General features: G+C 40.9%; 1 protein-coding gene across 1 annotated transcript; it reads right to left on the bottom strand.

Annotated features, from left to right (window-relative positions):
- Nucleotides 1–5,681: 5,681 nt before the first annotated feature.
- Nucleotides 5,682–17,277, bottom strand: LOC118848803 (guanylate-binding protein 1-like). The gene is made up of 10 exons (XM_036757829.1): nt 17,088–17,277; nt 12,880–13,007; nt 12,580–12,689; nt 10,314–10,510; nt 9,680–9,922; nt 8,666–8,946; nt 7,592–7,804; nt 7,288–7,390; nt 6,804–6,993; nt 5,682–6,027 (listed from the first exon to the last, which is right to left on the bottom strand). Exons 1-9 carry the CDS (start codon nt 17,275–17,277, stop codon nt 6,812–6,814), a joined length of 1,647 nt encoding a protein of 548 aa, XP_036613724.1. The 3' UTR covers nt 5,682–6,027; nt 6,804–6,811.
- Nucleotides 17,278–18,140: the final 863 nt, after the last annotated feature.

Here is an 18,140-nt window from a genome sequence, read left to right as displayed (position 1 = left end):
GGCCTGCTGAGATAAACTCAGAGGAGGAGGGGTCTCACCTTTGTTGGCTCCCTAGCAATTCCAGGTCTTTGCCTGGACCTGCTTGACCACATGGCACTTCTGGCTCTTTGTCTGGGCTTACCAGAGCACATGGAACTTCCGGTTCTTTGCCTGGACTGCCTGACCGCAGGGAGCTTCGGGTTAGCACGGGAAGAGAAGGGAAGGAGAGTAGGCAGAACCAGGGCCACCCTAATGCCTACTTAACCAAAGATATAAAAATGCTGCTTGCTGAAACAATAAACGGAGTCACTCAACACCTTCCGCTCCCACCCCATTCATTGTCTGCGAGATCAGGCCCTTTGCTAGGCAAAGGCCTGGGTCTTGAGGGGATAACAGACCCCCCAAGTTGGTTGTTGAGGTGGAGGACCTCAACAAGTTCCTACTTTGAGCTGTGGCTTCTAAAATTAATCATTTTGCATCATTCCCTTTAATTAAAAATGACAGAATCATCCCTGAGATTAAGTTTTGAAAGGAAGGCTGCTCACTTTTTACAAAATGAAGGTTTTGCTGATTTTATGGTAACTGGTGGAAGGTGGCATCTGTCTAGATAAATAGGAGGGAGAGTATGGGAAGAAGTGACAAAGTAGAATAACACAAGGTTTCTTTGGATTCCTTTTATTCTAAAGCCCTGTCCCAATGTCCTTGATTGCTTGTCTTCATCCCGGAGTCATAGAATATCTCAAATCAGGAATGTATACTTACATGTCATTTTAATACTTTATGTTCAATAGGCATTGAACATGTTCTTTACATGTTATAGTAAATGTATAATGTTATATATAGCATCTCATTTTAACATCTTATTTTATATACATATACATACATATGTGTGTGTGTATATATATATATATATATATATATATATATATATATATATATATATATATATATATATATGTTTGACACTATATGTAATGGATATAATCAATGGAAACTCCCTTTTCTCCCCATCCCTTTTCCTTCTTATTGATTGTGGCTAGAAAACATTCCATAGGAGCATATGCTGCTGGGAACACTTGGGGCTCAGTGCTATGCTGAAACACTTGATCCTTTGGTGTGTTACAACAATCCCATGGCTTCCGTGTTGGCAGCAGAAGAAGGGGTTGATTAAGAAAAGCCTGGCCACTGAGTCAGGAAGCACTGCCCATTCAGCAGACTTTAGAAGGAGTAACTCTGCCCTTGGGATTCTTTCTTTCTTCCAGCCTCTGCAACTTTAAGCACGGAACGCTTTTTTTTTTAAGATTTCCTATGATAGGGTACAGGGGCGCCTTTGCCCACTTGACAGAAATGGGGGGCTCAGCTTGATGAGCTTCGGCCTGAATCTGGGGCCTCTGGCAACCATTTATTGAATATTACTCTTGAGATGGACTTTCCAGTCTTGGGGACAACCTTGTGAGTTTAGGAAATGGAGAACTTCTGGGTCCCAAAGTTAGTACAAACTCCCAGATGGGGAGGGAAGTATCCACTGGAGATCTTTTAGCCCTTCTTGGAGAAACCAGCCACCAGTAAAGGGAAGAGTTGACCCTCTGGCCAGGCTTACCAGAAGACCTTGAGGGAGGTAGTGTGGAGTCTATGAAGGTGAAACACATCTTCAGTATCCCTGCAAAATGTGTCATATTTTGACGTTTCACATATTAAGCTTCTGGGAAAATGAAATAGTTTTAAGTTATGACTTCATGTTTAAGTCTTTGTCTGTGGGCACTCTTTAGTCTTTGGTGGTTTAAGCATTTCTTTTGTGTGGAAGAAATTGCTGTCCTATACCTGATGTATATTGTTCATTAAGTCCCTTTCTACTACTTTTTTGGGGGACATTTTAGTCATGAGCCAGATCTAAGCTTTAAGCGATCTTCTCGTGGGACAGGGCTATAAATAACCAGAGAGTTTGGGGAAACAAAAAACCTGATACCTCTGTGGTAGTTTGCAGTAGGTCTGTGCACATTAGCTAGGCTTGAGTAAGCCCTGTGGCACAGAGAAAATTTCAACAGGGAAATCTCCAGGCTGTGGCGGATTTGTAGAGAAAATCTCTCGCACAGAGAAATCAGAGGATGCTGCTGACAAATAGCCCTTGTCATTTGAGCAGCTGGAGCAGAAAGGCTTCTTCGTTTCATGAATAACAAACACCATTGTATTGGTGACACAGTCCCTTGTATCTTCCTGATTGTATAAAAAGCATCTAGTGAGGCAACTTTTCACTTGTTAAGACCTAGTGGATTCTCCATTCTGAGTGGACTGAATTTGTCTCCACTTGAAAATCATCTCTGTAAAGAAAAAAGGAGGCAAGGTAAGGTCTTGGTGCTTAATCAAACTACAATCAGAACTGGTGGCATGCATCCTTGCCCTTTGTTTGACAACAGTATTCTTACAAACTAAGTAAATTCATTCATCTACCTAGTCATCTATTTATCTATTCATCTAAATTATCTATTTGCATATGAAATATTTTTATGTCTTTCTTATATCACCATAATTTTCCTCAGTATCCTTCTTCCCCCTCTCAGAGAGCATCCCATCTAACAAAGAATGATTTTTAAAGACAAAAAAAGAAAAAGAGGAAAAAACCAGCATAACTCATCAGTATACCCCAAATGTCTAAAAATAGGCATCATGCTTGTGGATATTTCACTTCTACAAAGAAGTGGGCTAGGAATGTCTTCTCATATTTTTTCTTTGGTTCATTTACATGGTTGTAGACCGTATATATATTGTCTTTGGGGCTTAGCTTATTTCACTCTGCAGTAGTTCATGTGCATTTTTCCTTTCTTCCCAGTATTAATCACTTTTGTAATTTCTTATGACATGATGATGTTCCATTGCATCCGTGTACCCCAATTTGTTTAGCATTTCTCACATTGATGGGCATTTATTTTGTTTCTAGTTGTTTTCTATCACAATAGATGCTGCTATAAACATTTTAGTATCTATGGAGCTTTCTTCTTAGCAGTGGCCTACATTGGATATGACTAGTAGTAGAATACTTGGGTCAAAGGGTATGGATATTTTAGTCACTTTGTATAATTTCAAATTGCTTTCCAGAATGATTGTACTGATTCACCAACAATGTACTAGAGTCCCTATCTTCCTATCATCCCACCAGTACTGACTATTCCTATCTTTTGTCTTTTTTTTTTTTGCCAACTTGTAGGATGTGAGACGAAACATTAGAGTTGTTTTATTTTGCATTTCTTTTGTTATTAATGATCTGGAACTTTTTCTCCTTTGGTAATTAATATTGTGCAATTCTTCTTTGGAGAACTGTATGTTCGTATTCTTTGACAGTGGTGAAATGTTCCAATGACCATGAAAGTAGTTGAAGCAGGTGCTGGAGAGTGCCTAGAGCTTGGTCAACATCAGAGATGCCAAGGTCATCCTCTGCATGCTGGGCCATTTCCAGTTGTCTTGGCTTTTGTCTTGCCTGTGGACTTTGAGAGCTCTGGAAGAGAGAGCAAGGCTCTTGACTTTGTGTAATCCTTTCTCACTTAAATCCAATCCATGCACAAGTCAAGCTATCACCCCAGGATGTCATTGGTTCTCTTAGAAAATAAAGGAAACAACATTGGGGAATAGTTTTTGGTCTTATGTATATCCGTTGATTATGTATCTTAGACACCAAAACCTTATCAGAAAAATTTAATACAAAGATTTCCCGCCTCCCCCCATTTGGCTACTTCCCTTCTGAACCTAGGCGCATTAATTTTGCTTATGCAAAAGTTTTTCAATTTCATGTAACCAAAGTATGTATTTTTATCTTTTGTAATTTCCTCTATCTCTTGTTTGGTTAAGAATATATTTCCTACCTATAGCTGCAAAAGGTATGTTATCTGCTTTTTTCCTAATATTTTTATAGTATGATTTTTAATTTAAGGTGATTTATCTAAAGTATTGTGGAATATGATATAAGGTGTTGATAAAAGGCCGGTTTCTACCTGATTGTTTTCCAGGTATCTAACAAGGTTTTTTGAATCAAATATAGTTGTACTCCTAAGTAATTTATGTTTTCTGATTTATTGAACAATGGGTTGCTGAGTTCTATATTTTCCTGATTCTTGTTTGTCCAGTCTGTTTTATTGACCTGCCTCTATTTTAAAATCAATATCAGTTAGTTTAATGACTCCTGCCTTATAATATTGTTCAAGATCTGGAAGTACTATTTCTAATTCACACCAACTTCTTTTAAAAGACATATTTTTATTTATTTCATTAAATATTTCCCAATTAATTCTGAAAATTTTTAACCTTTTTTAAAATTTTGAGTTCCAATTCTCTCCTTCCCCTTCTTCACCCATGTGAAAGTAAGCAATATGATATCAGTTATGCAATGCACACATATATGAAATCATGCAAAACATATTTCTCTAAGTTATATATATTTCTATATTCTATGGCTATGTTTCAAAAGAAAACAGATAGAAAACAAGAAAAAAAAAGAAAGTTTAAAAAGTATGCTTTAATCTGCTTCCAGAGTTCACCAGTTTTCTCTTTGGAGGTGGATAGCATTTTTTATCTCCCTCCATGATGATTTTTCCCCCATTTGCCATGAAATCCCTCCAGGTCCATGCCTTCTCACTCTTCTTGGTGTCAGTTACTACCAAGGGCATTCTCTTCTGACATCTTCCTAGCTATTCTCCTGACTCATTTCAGAGTTTCTTGAGGTAGTCAGTGACTCATTTTTCCCTTGTGGTGTAAAAACTCATGAAATCCAATATTCTGTTAGTTATATAATCAATAGTCCTTATCTGATTTCCCTGCTGTCCTCAGTTACTTGCTTCATCTCTTTGTATTCTAACCACTCACACTCTAAAAACAGTCACCTGCAAGTGAGCTGAGGGACCACAGTGTTCTTCAACTTCAGTTGTTTCTCTGTCTCAAACAGCTCCTCTCAGTCCATTATCTGAGGTGGGGTTCTTTTTTCTGTTCTCCAAACTATCTGAGTTTCTTCTCGTATATTAAAGGAAAAACTGTATCTCTACATATGAATTTTTGTGTTTTTTTATGCACAAAAGTCCCCTTTTGCTTCTTTCAGCAATCAGATTGTTAACGTGTGAAAGGGGAAAGATTTTGCATACCTGATAAGCAGATTTGATTCTTTTGCTTTACACAGAAGTTCATTTTCTGCTCCTGTCAGTAACTAGATTGCTGGTTATGAATGGGGCAGTACATTACAAATGTACTTTTATGCATACAGAACTATTTTTTTGAATAGTGCCCTGTGTGTCAATCTTTTAAATAATAAGACTCCAACTTTATTGAAGAAAACTAAAAATTTACCAACATAGATGTCTGAAGATTAAATATCCAGGTTCAAGCATACTCCATATCCCTAGCCTGAAAACAATTGATGGATCTTTAGGGAAAATCAGTAGGTTTTTGGATATGAGAATGGTTTCCATTTAGTACACAAAGACCAAACTAGATATTTGGAAGGAAACAAGCCTTTATTAAGTACCTACTGTATGCCAGGTACTATGCGGATCATTCTATTACTGTCTAATTTGATCCTTACAACAACTCTGGAGGGTAGGTACTATTATCCTGATTTCACACTGGAGGAAACTGAGGTAGGATGACTCACCCAGGGCCACATAGCTAGGAATTGTCCAAGGTAGCATTTGAACTCAGGTCATTCAAAGTCGAGACTCAGTTTCTATTTGCAGAATAATTAGACCTTTGTTTTGCCATTACCACTCATGCCTCGCCTTTGTAAACTGCAGTGTTATACGAGCGTAGGGTATTATTGTAATCTTAGAAACTTTAGTCAAGTGCTGAATATCCTCAGTTCTAAAGCTTCCCCTTCAAATGTTGCTGTAGGTCAGGGTGAGCAAGAGGGAAAGCTCCAAGACTTCACCACATGACACAGCTTCTTTTCCTTGAGGGTGCTCCTTCTTGCCATGGAGAGATTGGATCAGATGCTGAAACGGGAGCACTTTGGGGCACCGAATCCTCCTTTCTTCCTGTTTCTGATGAGAAACAAATGGGGTTTGAGAGCAAGTCCTAGAAAGAGACAAAGTCAACATTAGCCAGGGAACCAGCTTTCTGGACCCCTCAACAACTTGCAGGGGCGCTCTCCTAGGGCCTGGGCTGGGCTGAAAAGGGAGGAAGATGGGATGATGCCTCAGCTTCAATCACAAGCTGACCCAAGGTCAGGGGAGAAGGAAAACAGGATCGGGTGTAGAAGGCAGCTGGAGGGAGTCCACAGAGAACCCACATCACAAGTCTTAGAGAGTTGTCTCAAGCACTGAGTGACTTGCCCAGGGTAACTTAGCTAGGATGTATTATAGTTGGTGAGTCAACAAACATTTATTAAGCACCCACTATGTGCCAGGCCCTATGCTAAAGGCTGGTTAGCCACAGGGCTTGAACCCAAGTCCTACTGGCTCTGACGTCAGATCTCTACCCACTATGGAACAGTGCCTCTCCTCATCAATATCTCTCTTCTCCATTATTTAATAGGGATCAAAGCATCAATGCAAGGTTTTATACTTGGATTTAAGAAATTGACAAGAGAGGAAAGGCATGGTTAACAGTTGGAAGAAGATATTGGAGTCTTAGTGGACCACCATTTCACTGTCTAGTGTGATATATCATAGCCAAAAAAGTTGATGCAATTATGAATTGCCTTAATAGTGACATGGTTTCTAGGAATAAAAGCACTGCAGATAGTTCCTTGATACTCTACCTTGGTGAGGGCACATCTTTAAATCCTGAAAATCTTTAAAAATGCATGTTTAAAAGTCTATGAAGCATCGGCTGAGCCATTGGACAGATACCTGGCATTTCAGAAGAGCTTCCTCACGCGCTTGCGCCAGCGGTTCACCTCAGCCTCCACCCTCGCAGGTACTTCCTTCACATTATCCAGGTGGCTTTTCTTCTTCTGCTCCTGCACCTCCTGGTGTCTCTTCTGCATTTCCTCCAGTTGCCTTGCCGCGGCCTCTGCATCTTGAGCCCTCATCCTCTCTGCTGCAGAGGATGAAAGATCAGGGGCACTTAGGTCACAAGAAAGATCACATGTCCCCCAGCAAACTTTCATCCATGCCCGTTAGTGCATCTATTTCACAGATCAGACTTCTTGCAGCTTTCACCCGTCCTTCTTCACCAAGGTCACCAGTGGATGTGTACCAAGAAATGGACAAAGTTTTGGAACCGGGAAAGATCCTTTGCTGAATTCTAAAGTCCCAGAGAAACTAAGTTGTTTTCAATGACAATGCTTTAGGCTTCCCTGACTATCTAATGTCTGGCTTACATGTTCCTTACCAGCAATCTCCTTTTCTTTTGCTGTGAGTGCTTGATCTGTCTGTTCAATCATTTTAGCTACATCTTCCTTGGACTTCAGGTATTCCTGCAGAGTCTCCTCAGCCTGGCAATGGGAAGATAGTGAATTGCAAAAGGGAAATGAAGCTGTTGGGGTAAAGTCAGAGGTTGTCTGGTAAGGTGACATTGGCCTTGACAGTGGGCCATTCCATTTGGCATTACTGTCGTTCACCTCAGGGCTTGGAAATGCCTCCTAAAGTGCCCCCTTCACCTCTACCATGAATCAATCACTAATGCAGGGATTTACCTGTACCCCCTTCCTGGGCTGCTCCTTGTACTTCTCTATGAGCTCTTGCTTCTTCTGCAGAAAGAGACCATAGCCCCCTGGTTTAGAGAAGAACCCCTGCTTCACCCCTTCCTCCAGAGGCCTGGAAATATCCTGAAGCAAAGCTCTGCACCGCTGTGCCGACTCATTCAGGTTCTGGTTACAAAAGGCATCTCGCTTGGCTTCTAGCTGACTCTTTAGAGCAATATAAAGGAAATGAAGTGAAAAGGCTACAGTTGGGAGAATATCAGGAGCTTATCAGGATTTCAGAAATGGATTCTTAAAAAAATCTTTCCCCCCTCCCCCCATGCATGTTCAGAGGCATTCTGAGCAGGATAACACCCTGGTTGTAGATATGCTTTTATAGTATCCTCCTAAGAGATCTTAAAGATCATGGGAAGAGGGCAAATCAGCCTGGATCGCATGTAATTTCCTAAAGCCCCTTTCCCTTATTATCTTTGCCTTAGACTAAAATCCTTAATTCTTCAAATTCTTTCATGTGTAACCTTCGATTTCGCAAAATTAATAATAAATGTATTCCAATTTCATCGGCAACCAGCATCTTTTAGAAAACAGTTGCCATGTGACTCTTTTATTTCAAGGAGGTCCCAAATGGACTTTCAGGGTCACATGACTGACTGAAGACTATGACCTTAGACTCTATTAAGCTGTTCTTCTCAGGAAGAGCCTTGTTTTCCTTTCCAGGCCCTTTGGCAGTCTGATGAAGCCTTTGGGCCTCTTCTCAGATAATTTTTTTAATGCATGAAGTACATGATGACAAAGAAAAGAAATGATACTGATATACAGTTATTACACTATTTTAAAAAGTAAGTTCACAGAACCCCAGGTTAGAAATCCCTGTAGTAGGATCTTTAGAGAAAATAATTGCCATGTGGCTACTATAATTAAAGAAGGTTGCAAATGAAGTTTCAGGGTCACATGAAGACTGAAGACCATGACCTTAGAGTGTAGTAAGCTATTGCTTACTGAGAAAGATCCCTCTTTTTCCTTTCTGGGCCCATTCTCCTTTGTCATGACTAAGAGTAGCTAAAGTACCGCCAATTCGTTCTGGAATTTCTGGTCCACATCCTTGAAAGAATCCTTGATGAAGACTTCAATGGCTTCCTTCTCACAGATGGCATGTATGTCCAACAACTCCTGAAGGGTTTCTGTGGGGAACTGGACCCTTTTGTTCATCATCTCTTCATAGTGTGTAAGGGCCCTTTGAACTGCAGCTGAATTCTCTATTTGAGCCAGTGTCAGGACTGCATTCTCAATACAGGGCATATCTCCACTGGTGATGGCCTCGACATAGATCAGGATGAGGTTCTCTAGACCTATAGCGACAAGAAAGGTGGAAGAGGTCAGAACCATTAGGAGAAGAGTCAGGACCTATCATGCTAAATAATGGGTATGCACACTTCACTTTTCGTTATATCTTAGTTATTGCACCATTGGGAAAGCCTTGGACATAGAGTCCTGAAGGTTTTCAAATGAGCCCTTTCCTACTCTAGCATTTTATGATTCTGTGAAACTTTCAGGAAGCTTTTTGGTATGGGAGCAAGAAGTGTCCTAAATGGTGATAACGAAAGACCATGGATAGGAACCTGTAAAGTTCTTTCAGCAATTAATGATAACGATGATAATGACGATAGTAATAATAACTAATAGCTTCGGTATGGTACTTTAAGGTTTGCCAAGCGCTGTACATATGATTTCATTTGAGCTTCAAAACAATCTGGTGAGGTAGGTACTGTTATTATCCCCATTTACATGAGAGAGCTGAGGCTAAGAGAATGTATGTGACTTGCCCAGGGTCACCCAGTTAGTAATTGTCTAAAGCAGGATTTGAGCTCACGTCTTCCTGACTCCAAATCCAGTGCTTTTACCCAGCTACCCAATCTTTGATAAATGGGACATGTGATTAGTCAGATACCAACAAATTAAGTTGGATATCAGTGACTACCTTCAGTGTGCCTCTCTTTCACACCTCCCCCCCCCTTCTTTTCCTTAAACAACAGCAGAAGAAAAGTCCTTTAAGGACATATAGTAAGGAGAGAAAGTACTCACGGGGCCCATTGACTGTGATACCTCCCTGGACAGTTTTTACTCTGGAGTATTGCAAGATGTAGGAGCAGAAGTTTTCAGTTTGTTCAACAAAGTCAGCCTCTAGTTCACTGTCATGAAGTTTCTCAAGCTGGGCAAGCTTCTTCCCATAGGTGGGTGGTGCAAAGATAAAGCATTTCTTCTTGGGAAAGAATTGGTGGATACATTGCCGGGGTAAATTGAACATGTGAACTTCATCACTGGTACCTGAGGGAAGGGGGAACAGGGGAGTGGAAGGAAGGGGGAGGAGAGGGGAGGGAAGGCAGAGGGGACGGGAGGGGAGTGAGGAGGATTTATATGTTACCCCATTAAAGTTGAGCTTTGAGATGTTCTCAGTCCTTTCTCTTAGTAGCAGCCCTCCTCTCCCCCAAGTGGGTAAAGTGATGAATGATTAAACATAAAGAAAGACTAAGGAAAAAGAACTTATTCTAGGTCTGCATAGTCATGTGGATCCCAGCCAAGCAGCGAATGATATAGTCTGTCCAAATAGCCAAGGACCTTAACTGGATAAATTTAAATTCAGAACAGAAAATCAGATTCTACAGAAGGTGTCCCTGACTTCTTGCCCCCGGACATTATCCAAGCCTGTTTCTGAGACCTTCTTTGAGTTTTAGTGCCTTCTCCAGGTACTCATCAGAGGTGATGGGCTGTCCATTGATTTTGAGCTCTAAGGTGAAATCACGCACAGTCCACACAAAGTCTGGAAAGAAGTTTACAAAGTGAGTTGAGTCTTCCTTCTCAGCTGTACTAGGGGAGTACTTAACTCTCACTCGTTCTGTCAGCTCTGTCACATAGCTGGATGATGAATTAAGGAAAATTAGTAAGAAAAGAGAAGGAGCTCCCCTTCTTTAATTCCTGAGAGCCCTCACTCTTTCATTTCTCTCAAATCATTTATTTCCCACTTGGCTGTGAAGCGACATATTCCATGTGTCAGTTTTGTTTTTGCAGGGGGGAAGGCAGGGCAATTGGGGTTAAGTGTCTTGCCCAAGGTCACACAGGTAGTAACTGTGTCAAGTGTCTGAGGCTGGATTTGAACTCAGGTCTTCCTGGTTCTAGGGCCGGTGCTCTCAGTTTTTAACTTGGCTCCTGAGTGATCTGCCCAGCCATAATTTTAGAGAGTTGCTCACAAAATAGCCTTCTCCTGTCCCTGGGAATGTCATTATTTGGCTCATTTTGCTTTCAACAGGGGCTTCATTTCGCTTGCAAGCATTAGGCTAACAGGCTTTATTAACCTGACAAGAAGTGCAAAAGATTCATGCCTGGCTCCCAAACAGTGAAGGAAGCTGTGATCCCCTCCCTTCCATCCCTTTGGGTGAAGAACTTGGGTTGGCCAGAGGGTTGACCTCCTACTTGTCCTTTCTCCTCCTGATGGGCCCACTTTCCTCATAGTAAAGAACTCGGTTACTGGGGAATCCATCCCATTGCCCCAGGCCTTGCATAGTCTATGTTATTCATGCTCCTAGGAAAGGGAGAGAGCACCAGGTCAAATTTGTTCTGCCTATGACTCTCTGCTGTGCTAGTCTTTCTAGGCAGCTAGGTTGCAGGTGGGTAGAGCAATTAGACCTGGAGTCAGGAAGACCTCAGTTCAAATCCTACCTCAGACACTTAGTAGCTGTGTGACTCTGGACAAGTCACTTACCCTCTTCCTCAGTTTCCTCAATTGGGAAATGAGGATAAAAATAGCACCTACCTTCCGGGCTGTTGTGAAGATTAAAAGGAAATATTTGTAAAGTGCTTCTTTAGCACAAATGGTTGGCCCAGAGTAGACACTTAATGGGTACTTGTTCCCTTCTTTCTCTCTTCTCTAGTACTGGCATAGGCAAGGTCCATGAGGTGGCTTCTTACTGTCATGAATTTGTGTCTTCTCGTCATTCCTCAGTACACGTTTTCTGAATTTCCCTACTTGAGTAGTAACAGTGAGGTCTGTGCTTCCGTGGGCATTTGGGGTTTCTATCTGACCCAGGCTCCTCAGTGCATGGGGGTGTCTGGAGGGGCTTTGTGGATGCTTAAGTCTCTTGAGTCTGTGCAATTCCACCATCCCTTTCAGTGTGTTCCTTTCTCTATCCCCTTTAAAGGTCAAGTTCGGAAGCTATGATAATTCCTTATATGTCAAGTCTTTGTTCCATGAACTTTGTTCCAGGTCTTCTTCCATGCACAAGATGCTCCAGCTTTGGGCATTTTCTCTGACTGTCACCCCCCACTCCCATGTCTGGAATGCTCTCCCTCCTTAACTGCCCTTACTGGCTTTCCTGGCTTCCTTTAAGTCCTGTCTTCTTCAGGAAGCTTTTACTAACCACTTAATTCTAGTGTCTCCCTTTTATTAATTATGTCCTCTTTATCCTGCATATGGTTTGTATGTATTTATTTGTTTGTTGTCTTCCTGTCTTCCTCCATTAGATTGTGAGCCCCTTGAGGGCAGGGACTGTCTTTGGCCTCTTTTTGTAATACCCAGCACTTAGTACAGTACCAGACATATGATAGGTGCAAAATATTTGTATTTAATAATAAGTATTATTTTATATTAATTAATTTATTGGTGCTCTTCAATCCTGTCTAACTTGGAAGCCATGTAGTTGAGCCAGTGCCTGGGCACTAGGGCCAAGAGACCCTAGGACAAGGAGAATTTGCACTTTGTCCTGGAGTTAGCAGAGAAGTAGGGGAAGTTATACCTCCTGACAATGTCTTGGTATGTCTGTTGTCCTGTTTTCATAATAGCATATGAGCCTTTCTTAATCTTTTTTTTTTTTTGGTCTCTCTCTCTTGCCCTTAGTTCAATAGGCCACAGGTTTTAGGGAGCAATGTCAGGGACAGAATGGAGGTGTCTCCTTGGGCTTGGCTCTTGCCCTGGATCACAGAAAGGATACTGTAGCTGGTCCATGGCCTGCTGGTTGATGGTGCCCATGCTGTTGTAGACAAGGGTGCTGCTCAGTAGCACAGCCAGGGCAAAGATCCACCCATCATTCTTATTGTCACCCTAGAAATCAGAACACATTTCTTGACCTCGTTGCCTGATACCTTTCCACTCCCATGTCAGCTCCTGGATTAGCATCCTTATGTACTAGATGAAAATCCATCTCCCTTGGGTTTTTGCAGGCCTAAGACCTGGAATAATACTAACATGCTCTCCTTCATTTTCACACATGAACTATGTCTTTCCTTCTTACCTTCTCCACATCACCCAGGCCTTCCGTGTCCAGTAGAAGAAGAGTGTGATTTGGTTTCTTGGGATGAGGAACACACCACATCCAGATGCCCTTGGTGTGAGACTGCACTGTAGAGCCAAGGGAGAAACCTGCACAGGAGTTTGGAGAGATGAGCATAGAACAGTCTGGGGACTCTCATATTTGATGAGTGTCCAGGGAACTGGTACAGCTGTGTAATTTTTAAGGTATATTGTAAAAGGGATTCTTTTAAAAATTGTAAATAGTATTTTATTTTTTCATATTACATGTAAAGGTAGTTTTCAATATTCACTTTTTATAAGATTTGGAGTTTCAAATTTTTTTCTCTCCTCTCTCCTTCGCCTTCTGAGGGTAGCAAGTAATCTGATATATTTTATACATGTGCAATCATGTTAAACATATTTTCCCACTAGTTATGTTGTGAAAGACTTTAAAGACAATCTGGTTCAAACCTCTTGTTTGATCAGAGAGGAAATAGAACAAAAGGGAAAAAACGACAAAACACTCTCCCCACCCAAAATGAAAATAGTATGCTTCAATCTGCTTTCGGACTCCATAGTTCCTTCTCTGGGTGTGGATAGCATTTTCCATCATGAGTCCTTTGGAAATGTCTTAGATCATTGTGTTGCTGAGAAGAGCTAAGCCTAGTTGATCATTGTACAATGTTGCTCTTACAATGTTCTCCTGGTTCTGTTCCCTTCACTCAGCATCAGTTCATGTAAGTCTTTGCAGGTTTTTGTGAAATCTGCCTGCTTATCATTTCTTATAGCACAATAGTTTTCCATTACATTCGTATATCATAGCTTGTTTAGCCATTTCCCAACTGACGGGCATCCCCTCAATTTCCAATTCTTTGCCACCATGAAAAGAGCTGGTATAAATAACTTTTTACATGTAGGCCCTTTAACTTTCTTTATAATCTCTTTGGAATACAGACCTAGTAATGGCATTGCTGGATGAGAGGGTATGATTGTCCTTTGGGCATAGTTCCAAATTGCTCTCCAGAATGGTTGGATCAGTTCACAACTCCACCAACAGTGCATTAGCTGTGTGATGTTAAGCATTTATTGGAAGAGAACAGTATATACCTTTAGAATTTTTGATCTAGAGTTGGAAGGGACCTTAAAGGTCATTTGGTCCAAACCTCTTATTTGATCAGTGAGGCAATGGAAGCCCAGAGAAGTGAAATGTTTTGTCTAAAGTCACACAGGTGATAAATGGAAGGACTGAAATTTGGACCCAAGTTCTCTGATTTCAGATCCAACATTCTTGCTATTCTATCATGCTCTTTCTTAACACTGGAAAGTCAGAGGCAAGGAGATTGTATCCAGGACAATTGGTGTTTTATGTCTTGTTAAAAATTGTCACTAGATAGATGGGAATTAGGTCCACAAGCCAAATACTCCAACTGAGGATAGTTCCTTGTACCACGCAGATGAAATACCCAGGGAAGTTTCCCTTATGATTTCCATATTAATTTATCCATCCTTTGATACCCATGGGCATCTGAAATTCAACATGCCCCAAACAGGTTTCATTATTCTTTCCCCCAACCCACCCCTCTTCTGAATGCTTCTGCTTCTGTTGAGGATGGCCCCATCCTTCCACTCATTGGGGTTTTACCTCAGAGCGCTCATTTTTCTCCCCACATCTCCAACTAATTGCCAAGTCTTGCTGACTTTGCTATTTGCTACATATAACACTCAGTCCCCTTCTCTGTACATTAATCCTGGCTTCCCTCTGTGGCTGGAATGCACTACCTCTTCTCCTTTGCATCACAGAATCTCTTACATTCTCCAGGACTCAGTTCAATCTCTACTTTCTAAATGAAACTTTTCCTGATCTCTCCAGCTGCTAGTGCCCTCCTTCCCCAAACAGCATATATATATATATATATATATATATATATATATATATATATATATATATATATATATATGTATATATGTATGTATATATGTATATATGTATATATGTATATATGTATATATGTATATATATGTATGTCTATGTATGTATATATGTATATATGTGTGAGTATACATATACTATATATACACATATATCCACACACGTGTATATATATATATACATATACATACATACATACACACATACACACACATGTGTGTGTATGTGTGTATGTATGTACATATCCATGTTACCTCCCTCGATCAAATGTAGGCTCCTGGAAGACAGAGACTTTTTCGTTTTTGACCTTGGATCCCCAGCATTTGTTTAATTGTTGATTCATTTAAATTATTCGAGAAACACTTAGTGGTCACCTATTTTGTGCTAGTCACTGTTCTAGGTACTTCGGGTGATACTGTGAAAAACAGAAGGTGGTTCCATGCCTCAAAGACCTTCCTGTTTCTTAGGAAAGATAAGACAAGTACCACAAAATGAATTAGAAAAGTTTCTCTGTGAAGTAGGAAGCCCACATGAACTTAGAGGGTAGAATTCTTCTGGAAATGGTGATCAGGGAAATCTTTGTGGAGAAGGTGGAATTTCAGCTGATCTCCAAATGAATAGGATTTTGCCTGGTGGAGACTGGGGTGGAGACATAAAAGATAGTGTGAGGAATGATAGGGACAGGAAATGATATGAGCAGTTCAGAAAGGCTGCAAAGGTAGGCTGGATCCAGAGTCTATTAACAGCAAGCATCAGGTTCAGGGCAAGTTACTGCCATGAGGGGCCCAGACAAGAACAACCATAGCCATGTCTGGAAGTTAAACCTACATGACTGCTGGTACTGCCTCCACCCTACTTGTAGGATGGATTGGGTGAGGGGGAGATAAGAGTCCCAATGTTTAAGTTCTATGTTATTTCTTGAGGTTTTCTATCTTGTACAGTGTTCCAATCTTATGGTTTCATATATAATTATTCTGTATTTGTTTTTTGCGTCTCTTTATGGCAGATGTTCTTCACTCTTTTTTCTCTAATATTTTGGACTCCTTTGGCACATGTTGAAAGGCATAAAATAAAATACATAGGATTAGAAAGGAAACTAATTGTATTCAAATATAGTTGTCAAAATTTTTTTAAAAGTTCACTAATTTCAGGTGAAAACTCCTACTTCATAGAATATCTTAGTTACTATATATCTACTTCAATTTCTTTTTTCTGAACTTTATGGTTGCAGAAACGTTGTGGAAGACAACTCTGTGCTGTTTGAATGATCCTCCATAGAGGTAGTGGTGGTGCCTCGTGTCAGGAAGACCTGAGCTCAAATGTAGCCTCAGACACTTATTAGTTGTGTGACCCTGGGCAAGTCAGTTAATCTATGTGTGCCTCAGTTTCTTCCACTATAAAATGGCATAATGACTCCTACCTCCCAGGGCGGTGTTGAAGATCAAGACATAATGATGGTAAAATGCTTAGCAGAGTGCCTGGGCCTGTGTAAATACTTGTTCCCTTTCCTTGAACCTTTTACTTTTAGAGTTAGTCTTTTGTTACCTAAAGATGGCTCTGATGATGAGAATGTCTTTCCTTGTAGGGAATAGATAATCTTTTTCTCTGCATTTCTCCTAGTTGTTGCCCTCTGGGCTCAGGGACCACCTGGCTATTTGTTGGTTAGGTTGTATAAGGAATCCTTTTCAGAGGCAGAGAGGATGAGAGGCCTCTGACGTTCCTCCCAATTCTAAAATTCTATGATTCTGAGATATTTTAGAGGTACCACTTTTAGTTATGAGTTAGGACTAGGGGACCTTTGGAGTCTCACCCAACTCTGTGCTTCTATGCTCCTGCTGTAATATAAGAGGAATCTTCTAAGGAGCGACTAAGGCAGAGCTTCCCACAAGGAGGGAAGCTGTGCTTGGTTCCATCATCTCACTCTGAAGGGAAGAAGGAAAGCTAAGAATGAGGCCTTGTTCTTCAGGGCAAGGAAAACCTGAGTTCAAATCCTACTTCAGACACATATGCTGTGTGACCCTGAGCAAGACAAGTGACCTCTCTCTGCCTTGGCTTCTCACCTGTAAAATGGGAATGATAATATTTCCAACCTCCCAGGGTAGTTTTGAGAGTCCAATGAGATAACACACAAACCTTGAAGTGGTCATAGAAATGCTAGTTTATCATCATCATCATCATCATCATCACCACCATCACCTCTAAAGTACTTACCCCACATGAATGGATAACGTTCAGTGTGTGTGGGAGTGTTGTGTCACAGCCTTTCCTAATGCACTTACCTGACTTTTGCCCTGCCAGCTTGTTCATCAGGTAGGACTTGCCAGTGCGGTAGAGGCCCACAATAGCCACCACCACCACAGGCTGGGTCATTGTAGCAAGCACTTGCATTGCTTCTTGATTCACTGTCAGTTGCCCCTTACTGTTCTCAATTAGGCAGACTGGGGCTGGCATCCAGAGATCAGTGGCCATGTTGGAGGTGGTGTGTTATCTGAAAAAAAAATTGTTTGGTCTAGTGGGGCCACTGAGAGCCTAAATGACCTGCCCATGTCATGTAGCTAGCATGTGTTGATGAAGGCCTTCAATCGAGGCCTTCCTGACTCCAAGACTGGCGCTCTATCTATGACCACCTGTTGCCTCCCCAGGCACAGTACACATTTCCAAGTACTCAGGCATGGCATAGCAGTCATAAGATCACTCTCTCATTACTTGGCCTTCTTCCCAGAGTCTATGGTAGCAGCCTCTTCAGAACTTTGCTGCCTTTATCAAAATGAACACCCAAACATTTGGGAGTGAACAGACTCCAGCTCTTCAAATGCATAATCCAGTCTTTAAGAGAAAGCAGTGACATGTTCTCTGTATTTGTGTCACTCTGAATTATTTGGCTCATAAATTCAATTTTAACCCATTTTTTTCAAATGACAAGAATTTATTTTCTTTCCCTTTCCTTTCCACCAACTGACAAAAAGAAAAAATGCATTGTCAAGCAAAACAAATTTTCGTATTACCTATGTCCCAAAATGTTGTCTAATTATACATATTTGGTCCATCACCTCTGGGTCAGGATATGAGTAGTAGTCTTCATTATTTGTTCCCTGGAATCAGGGCTAATCATTGTGTTCATCAAAGTTCTTGAGTCTTTTAAAAGTTTTCATTTTTATAATCTTGTTCTTACAAATTGGCCTCCTGATTTACCTTACTTCTCGTTGCATCATTTGATAAAAGATGTTCTCTGAAACCATCATTTCTTACACCACAGAAGCACTTCATTATACTCAGAGACCATAAGTTCTTCAACTGTCCCCAACTGATGGGCACGCCCTTAAGTTTCCAGT

This window comes from Trichosurus vulpecula, chromosome 4, assembly GCF_011100635.1.
Source record: "Trichosurus vulpecula isolate mTriVul1 chromosome 4, mTriVul1.pri, whole genome shotgun sequence".
NCBI classification, from domain to species: Eukaryota; Metazoa; Chordata; class Mammalia; order Diprotodontia; family Phalangeridae; genus Trichosurus; species Trichosurus vulpecula.
Note: the sequence above shows the minus strand (reverse complement) of the source record. Positions and strands in the feature narration are given on the sequence as shown.